This window comes from Caloenas nicobarica, chromosome 32, assembly GCF_036013445.1.
Source record: "Caloenas nicobarica isolate bCalNic1 chromosome 32, bCalNic1.hap1, whole genome shotgun sequence".
Lineage (NCBI taxonomy): Eukaryota > Metazoa > Chordata > Aves > Columbiformes > Columbidae > Caloenas > Caloenas nicobarica.
Window position 1 is genome coordinate 760,318 of NC_088276.1, and position 8,854 is coordinate 769,171.

An 8,854-nucleotide genomic window follows, 5' to 3' on the forward strand; every position below is an offset into this window, starting at 1 on the left:
GCGTCGCATAATGTGTCCTACACCCCCAGGCAACAATTCTCCTAGTCCAAGTGATGATCCAGAGAGCTGCTCTCAGTGGCTCCTCTTGATGGGTTTCACTCCTGGACAATGAGGCTGATGGCTCTCCCAGGGTGGCCCTGGGACAAGATGTTCATTCCCCAGAGCCTGTAATTTGGGTTCCGACTTCCCACTGAGCCTCTGTGCTCTTCTTGGTTTTGGAGGTGGGCTCTTGATGAGCTGGTGGCTCTCCAGTGATGGGGCTGAAAGCAGCTGGGACAGGGTATTAACAGAGTTACTTCTCCTGCCATTGTTAGTGTCTTCTTCGTGTGTGCAGATAAGCTTCTTATCACTTAACACAATCCAACAAGAACATAAATCTCCTGAGGTATCTCTGTCTGGAGGTTACATACATATGCATTGGTATTATCTAACATATGATAGCAGATCACTGGAATTGCTGTCCAGAAATGCCTCATGATTAGGGGAAAAGCTGTGCTCTTGTACGGGCAACGGCTTCATTCAGGGCCAGTATCACAGCCTTGTTTCTAAGACTGTAGATGAATGGATTTAAGAATGGGTACAGAATGGTGTTCAGCAACGCTACAAATCTGCTGTTCTCCAAGGAAACACCGACTGAAGGACACACATAGAGAGCAATGCAGCTCCCATATCCAATTGCCAAGGTGGTGAGATGGGAAGAACATGTAGAAAAAGCTTTCTTCCTCCCAGAGGCTGCTGGAAGATGTAGAATACAGAAAAGGATGCACAGGTAAAACGCCAAAGTTAAAAATAAGGTACCCAGAATGACAAATGATAAGAAAACAGAGTCTATTTTCCAAAGCAGGCTGGTGTCAGAGCAGGACAGTTTGAATAAGGGGGAGTTGTCACAGAAAAAGTGATGGATCTCATTTGAGCCACAGAAAGTCAGCTGCGAGAGGATGACCAGGCGGTAACTCAAGAGTGTGAAGCCTGTGACCCAAGTAGCAACAACCAGGTGGATGCAGAGCTGAGGCTTCATGATGGCAGCATAATGCAAAGGTTGGCAGATGGCAACATAGCGGTCAAAGGACATGACAACTAGTAGAATAAACTCTGTACAGCCCAGCGTAAAATAGGAAGAGGATTGGGCAAAGCAGCTGCTTAGCGAGATTGTTCTCCTCCCAGAACCCAGGATCACAACCAACTTGATGCTTGTGGAGGATGTAAACCAGATTTCCACGAAGGCCAGATTGCCAATGAAAAAGTACATGGGGGTTTGAAGGCGGTGATCTGCATACACGAGGAAAATGATGGTGGCGTTCCCCATCACTGTTGTCAGGTAAATGAGCAGAAAGACCAGAGAGAGTACAAGCTGCAGTCTTTGATCAAGCCCTGAGAAACCCTCTAGGATGAACTCAGTAACTGCAGTTCCATTTTCTGGTCCCACGTTGAATTTTGGTTCGTCATGCCGAGACAGGAACATGGCAAAAAACAAGTGTGATAATTCCACAGTCTGGGTGAAAGGCTCCCCAAAACTCTCTGCTTCTTTCCTTTCTTGCAGTCTTCCTATAGTACACAGATAGAGGACTTCAAGCACTTCTCATACCCTGATTTTTCGGTATCAAATTTCATTTGGAGTTCTGAGAATCTGTTGTCTGCTTTTTACCTTTTTCAAACACTCATAAAGAATTCTTCCTTCATAACACGGATTTTAAAGTCTGTTAGCGATTTTATCCCATTCCTGGCAAATTCCAAATGTACACAGCTCTTTTCCAAACATCTGTCACACCTATGTGCCTAAGTCATCTCTTTTATTTCACAAATGCCAAACTATCATATCAAATCAAATCAAATCAAATCAAATCAAATCAAATCAAATGTATGCTGAAAGCTTTTCTTTCTACTTTTGAGTACTTGCCTTTTTGGACTAGGAATCCCTGAGTATCTTGATTTCAGAATAAGCAGTATCAAGCATCTCTTTCATAATCCCGTGCTTTCTTCCACAGCTTTGTGCTCTCTGTTTCTTCAGAACTCATCTTCTTTAGTTATGGTTCCACACAGTCTCATCTGACATCCATCTGCACCGAAATGCAGTTACTTCCAAACAGTTGCTCATTGTTATTACTATCAAATGTCCTGACCTAAACGCAGACCAGGAGAATAGTGACTGGAAGAGATTTGTAACTTTTCTTTTGCGTGCCAGCTATAGGTTGGGAGGACCCAGCCTTTAGAGTTTTCTCCTCTCTCCATTGATTATACAGGGAGCCTTGGGACAACAAATTCTCACAGGCACCTATTGTGAAGCAGGTGAAACTCACTATTCAAGTCTCACATCTCCGATTCCTTAAGTTATTTTGTTTTTTAAATCAAACTACACATCTAGGAGAAAGAAGGACAAAAAAAAATCCCACATATACAATAAAGATTGGTGTTTTTCCCTTCATCTTTCCATTTTTTTTCAGGCATAGAAAGGAGTAGAGCAGATGGCTCCAAAAAAAAGAATAATTCAAAACGCAAGGGGAGAAGAGAGAGAGGAGGAGATGGTGGGTTTGAGGTGGTGAAACAAAGTTGTGTGGGTGTGCAAGCAGAGCTCTTCAGTCATTAGTCACCTGGGTGGTCCAAGGACTTTCCCATCTCATTGTCCACAGAGACAACAGCAGAAACTGGTCGGAGACAATGGATCAACTTGAAACCAAGTGATTGAGTTCAGTCAACCTCCTTCAATATCATCCACCTCCAAAATAAGCAAAAATTAGTCACCTTCAAATTAAATGTTGGCCTGACTCGTGTGGGATTTCTCCAGGTGGGATTCCAGACAGTGCTGGAGACAGGCAGATCCTGCTGTGCCTGGGCCTGTTTCCTGTGCATAAAGGTAGTTTTTAACATCCTGGGTGAAGAACCTGACTGTTTCAGAGATCTCTGTAGCAGTTTCTGCTGCAAAACTGAATAAAATTGAGTAACAGTAATTACTTAAGTTGCTTGCACATGCCAGAGAGGATGTGCAGGACAACAGGCTGGCTGAATTATAAGAACTCAGCAGAACTGTTGTACAGGGAGCCTCACTTGATCCACTTGAAGACACTCTTGCAAAGATCCTTGCAAAGGAGTCTCTTCCAATCTATGGTATTTCATAATTCAATTAATCTTTTCCTCAGAGAGCTCTTCAAAGAATAGGCAAGGAAGTAAAAGAGACAGAGGGAAAGAAGTAAAGATATAAAATGTGCCAATACAAATCGAGAAGATCCTCTGAACAGTGTTTCCCAACTCAAACCATTGGTAGGCAATGTATTTTGGGAAATGGCTGCATAAAAACATTCACATAGAGATACAGTGTTTAATTAGCTTGCTGACACTTGCCCATGGTACTGTCAAAACAAACAAACTAACTAACTAACTGACTATGAAGAGTTTCATGAAAATTGGTTTAAAAATACTGGCAGTTGTGGAAAGGAAGACTTTTTGAGCTATTACACAGAAGTCTTTTCTGCAGAGGGCTCAACTATTTCCTAAAATCTACATTCAGGAATTGATTCAGTTGTTTGCACAGAGGTGGCCACTGCCTCCAACATACCCTGGGGTAGCTGAAGCACCATGTGGGACTGGGAAAAGTCTCCCAGGACCTATGGGAGCTGTTCTGGAGCACAAGCTGTTAGGCATGAGCTGCTGGGTGGGCTGAGCAGGGACCTCAGCAGCACAGCAGCCCATTGTGTCCCGTTGGATGCTGCTGTGAGGTCACTTCTGTCACAGAAACTGACTGACCAGCAGCGGGAAGGCAAATACTCAGAGGTCATGAGGGCCATCAGAAAGCTGCTCCCAAGATGATGACAGATTTGGGAATGTCAAGGGGAACTGGGACAAGAGAGATTGGAGATTTGGGGGAGGAAAGAATGGCTTGGCCAACAGAGGTGAAAGATTTGGAGGGTTTCAGGTAACAGTGATGCCGCTGTGACACTGACTGTGAAAACATTCATGTTAGGCCCTTACCTGTGTTCTAAGCAGTAATCTTAAACTCTAACCTTACCCCTAAATGCTAGTCCCCCCCCTGACAGTAATGCACTACTTTAAACCCAAACCTCAAAATTTACCTCTAAGCCAAATCCCAAACCGATAACCCCTTATTGTTAGTGTTACCTTTTTACTCACTTTAACCCCTACCCTGTATCCCTAGCCTTAAGATACCAGCCTTAACCGTAGGCCTCACCACAACCCTAAAAAAAACCCCTAACTCACAAAGCTAGCCCGTACCCTTAACACTAACCACGCACCTAGGCAGATTACCAGATGCCTAAATCCTAACCCTGAACAGCGAGCTCTAATCCCTAATCCCTAAATTGAACACCTCATCCCCAAAGCTCTCATTCCCGTGCTCAACCCCCATCACCTCCAACCCCTCTCCCTACCCAACTTCAGCAGTTTGGCCCCTTGGGGCAAGCCAGGGTTATTCTGGAGCAGCCACGGGGCATCTGAAGAGGGATGTGAGGTTACAGGTACCTGACCAGCTGTCAGGCCCAAGGAGGAGATGGGCAGGAATGCTGGGATGAGGTCTATGGTGCTTCAGAGACTCATGGGCATGTGAGAGGCACATGGCTGTGATGGTGGCTGTGAGGTCACTTCCACCTGAGTACCTGATAGGCCAGCTTCAGGCACATGACTGGTCTATGTGTGTATCATTGAAGCTGTGCCTAAGGAACTGATAAGCCACCAACATGCATGTAGGTTGAATGCTGTTTGCAAAGTCTCTGCTGCCCTAGCACCTTGCAGGACTGGCATGGAGATGCACCTGGCAGTCAGAGAAAGACCACCAGCAGGTGCATGGGCTTGGAGGGTGACAATCATTTTATTTTTATCTGCAGCAGGCACATGCCTTTAGTCTCATCCAGCAAGCTGAAAGGCCAACAGCTGGCATGTGGCTTGGAAGATCATGGTGAGGATACTTCTTTCTGGTCAGCTGAGAGACCACAAGCAGGCTGACGGGCTGGGTCAAAGACTTTAAGGGTGGATCCTGAGATCATGGAACTTTGCTTGATAATGGGAAAGAGCAGAAGAAAGAGAGAAACTGCTGCAAAGTTCTGATTGGAATGTGGAGACGGGACATGATGAGCTCAAAATGTCACTTGAGGGCTGCACTGTGGTGCAAGAGGTCACCCAGAGGGAGTCTGCGATCAGCCCATGGCTTTGTGTTTCACGGAACAGCCAGGGAGGGTGGAAAGACATCAGTGAAGTATGGAAATGCCATGGCGAGAGCAAGGCGGGGAAGAGATGGGTGTCTACAGCCATGGGGAGAGAGGGGCAGGTGTGGGACAGTGTAAGACAGTCAGAGGTGGAGGTGGCCAAGGGCTCTGGTAGGGCTGGAAGGCACCCACAGAACAGAGATCTCTGTCCACTTGGCCATGGCAGTTGTCTCTGCCACAGACCTGTGAGGAGACAAGTCCTCATGGCACAGGGGCCTCATTGCAGCCCCACAGGGAGGTGTCAGGCTGTTGTTCTTCACTCAGCATCACACCCACAATCCACTGCCCCAGGAAGAGCCACGCAGGAGGGACAGGATCTGCCTTCCCAGGGGCTGGGCTGAGGGCTTGGCCTTTCTGCCTCATAAATCAAACCAAAGGTTTTCTCAGCATCAGAACTGTCTGTACGTGACCTTTGCCTATCTGCCATCATGGCCTCCTAGTATCTGCTCTAACGACTCCATCAGGAGGGTTTGTTGGTAATTGCCGTCAGTTGGGCCAATTAACGCTCCCAGACACTTTGGCATTTGCTTCTGACTTTACGTTCTTGAGAGGTTTTTTCAGTCTCCTCTCAGTATCTGAGGTTCATGGACTCAGCACCAAATGCACCATGGGGCTCATAAAAGTGGAGAAAGCCCTAAGGATCCGTGTGTCTACCATGATTTTTGAAAAGTCTTCAAGACTTGTACAGTAAATTAGAGAGGTTTTAGAAGTCCAGTTGAAGATTTCTATAAGCATTTAATAATTTTTATTTTCATATTTAAGGATTTTTTCATTACTTTTCGGTTTATGGAAGAGGTGATACCAGCATTTTCTAATTGATATTGATCCAGACTGTCTCCTAAGGAGGTCTGGACAGATTGGAAAAGTAGTCCCTTGAGGTCTGACACTGTGTGGACAACCTTGCTCCTCACCTCCCAACACCACTATTTCTGTCATTGGACATCTGGGAGTTACATCACTTTTCCTTACATCAGACTTCTCCACTGAAGGCTGCAACTGGATGTTCAAGCCCCATTCCACAAATTTCCACCTGCTCTCATTAGAGAACTGGCTGCAAACAGGCACAGAAAGGTTTTTCTTGGTTTTGAACACACAAATTCAAATGTGATTAGATCATCAAAAAGATAAAACACAGGCCTCAGCTCTATGCCAAGTCCAAGCTGGCTCCAGTGAGTTCCACCTTCCAGAAGGGAGAACCATGCAATAAATATTTTTGAGAGATAGATAGGAAATTAGAAACACAATTAAAAGACATGGTGAATTTCTTCAGGCCAGGAGGTAATAACTGGAATGTGCGGGAGATGAAACACACGGAGTAAGAGATGCAGTACTGGTGATGCAAAGACAAGGAAAAATCAATATTTCTTCTCCTGCTGTTAATACACATCCTGAAAAATTCTCAGTTAGAAATCATGGGAAAAGCTCAGACATTTTACTGAATGTACTGAATCATTTAAGTTGATTTAAAGGTTCTCATAAGATTTGAAATTTCTCAGGATTGCCGTCACTGTCCAACCATGAGCACAGAACCTGCAGGAGACCAGAGGCCCTTGGGAGCTGCAGGCGGAGTTCCATCTGAACTGGGGAAGCCACCAGTGATGCCACTTAAGTCCCAGAGGACCTGGACAATGGCATCCAAACTATCAAACTTGAGTACAAACGGAGAAAACCTGAGACCATTGGGGAAAAAGTAACTGATGATAGTTGTGAACTGGGGAAGAGAGTCGGGCAGAGAAAGGGAGGGATCAAGGTGGACTGTGGAAGAAGCAGCCTGTGGAAGAGTGGGGAGGAGAGGGATTCGAGGGACCAGCTGCCCGTGGGGAGGTGGCTGGTCAGTGCTGGTCTGGCCAAACCCCCTGCCTCATCACCATGGTCTGTCCTGCTTATTCGACTGGTTTCAGTTGGGGTAGAGTTACTTATCTTCATAGTCACTTGTATGGGGCTGTATGTTAAATCTGTGATGGAAACAGTGTTGATCACAGCCCAATATTTCAGTCATTGCTGAGGAGTGCTTGCACAGTATCAAGGTCTTTTAAGCTTCTCACGCTGAGAAGTGAGAGGAGGCAGGGGGTGTCCAAGAAATTGAGAGGAGACGCAGCTGGGACAGCTGACCCCAACTGACCAAAGGGGTCTTTCATACCATATGTAGTCATGCTCAGCAATAAAATCTGGGAGGAGAAGGGAGGGGAGAACACTCAGAGTGATGGCGTTTGTCTTCCCAAGTAACTGCTATGTGTGATGGAGCCCTGATTTTCTGGAGATGGCTGAACACCCACCTGCGAACGCAAAGCAGCGGGTGAATTCCTCATTTTTCTTTGATTGCACACGCAGCTTTTGGTTTACCTATTAAACTCTCTCTTGGGTACCGCTGGCTGCTGCTCCCTCATTTTCCTCCTCTTATCACTTTCCTCCTCTTTATCTCAATCCACGAGTTTTCTTTTACTTTTCTTATCCTTCCCCCCATCCTGCTGTGGGGGAGGAAGCAACCGACTGTGTGGTGCTGAGCGGATGACTAGGGTTAAACTACGACATTTCTTAAAGTCCCCTCCTGGCTATTTGCTGTGTGAGTGAGTTCACTGTTGTGTGTGGTTTTGGTCAATTCTAAGTGAGGGTAGCAAGGAGGAGGAGGACACCAGGATGTGAAGACACCCAGGGTTGGAATGGCCAAATGGGTAATATCTCTGAGTCTGGGCAAACACAAAGCCCAGGTCCACAGCTGGGGGAACACAGGAGCATGTGAGACAGTGCGTAAGTTCTGCCCAAGATGTACGGACCACTCGTGCAACCTTCACGCCAGAGCAGTCTGAGAGGGGGAACAGGACAGGGTCAGATGTGTTGCTCATGGTTGTGTAAGTGCTGCTGTTGGTGTGGTGGCTGTGAAGGTGCTGTTGCCTGTTGGAGCTGGTCTGTATCAGACTGTCAGTGTTCGTCTTTGTTTCCCTGCAGATACCTGCATTTAGTGCTTTCCCTTTGATGACTCCACCTCGGGCCATGTCTCACTCTGCGGGGTCCTGTCACTGCCCACCTCAGGCACACCCGGTCCGCATGTATCTCATGGGCTCTCCGGGCAGCTCCTGATTCCTCTCTTGGAGGATTGTCCTCTGGCCCATCATGCACTGGGACGGTGCATATCTCAGTGACCGTTCACCATCTCCACTGTCAACAGACAACAAGGGATGTGTCCTGCTGCATCCTGCTGTTGCCCTTGCCCATGGATCAAGTGACACAGCAGCCCCGATTCGCAGGTGTCAGAGAGGGAACGACCACTGAGTTGCCCATGGGCAGCCCCAAGGCCACTGGGGCTGCTCCTCCATGGGGCAGCATTTGCCTCCTGGACCCTCCTGCATCCTGGGGCTGCTCCCCCAGCTCCAGAGGAGTGTGAAGAGATGGGACCTGAGACAAATTGTTTTCTGCTGCTTCATTTATTGAGTTTATCAAAAACTAAGGAGTGCATATACATATGTACACGAGGTCTTTGGTTCAAGAAAAGACACGCAGGAGGCCAAGAATTATATTCTTACAGCCATGAACCAAGAAACAAAGCCCAGCAAAAGCACTATGGAAAAATATAGACACATAAGAAGAAAAGTTAGTCCTGGCTATTTCTCTTGCAGCACTAGTGACATAGTGTGAACTTTAGTAAC

The 8,854-nt window shown here is 46.6% G+C and overlaps 1 protein-coding gene across 1 annotated transcript; it reads right to left on the reverse strand.

Annotated features, from left to right (window-relative positions):
* Positions 1-478: 478 nt before the first annotated feature.
* On the reverse strand, positions 479-1,462 carry LOC136000281 (olfactory receptor 6E1-like). Its single transcript, XM_065654059.1, has one exon. It carries the CDS (start codon positions 1,460-1,462, stop codon positions 479-481), a length of 984 nt encoding a protein of 327 aa, XP_065510131.1.
* Between the last annotated feature and the right edge of the window lie 7,392 nt (positions 1,463-8,854).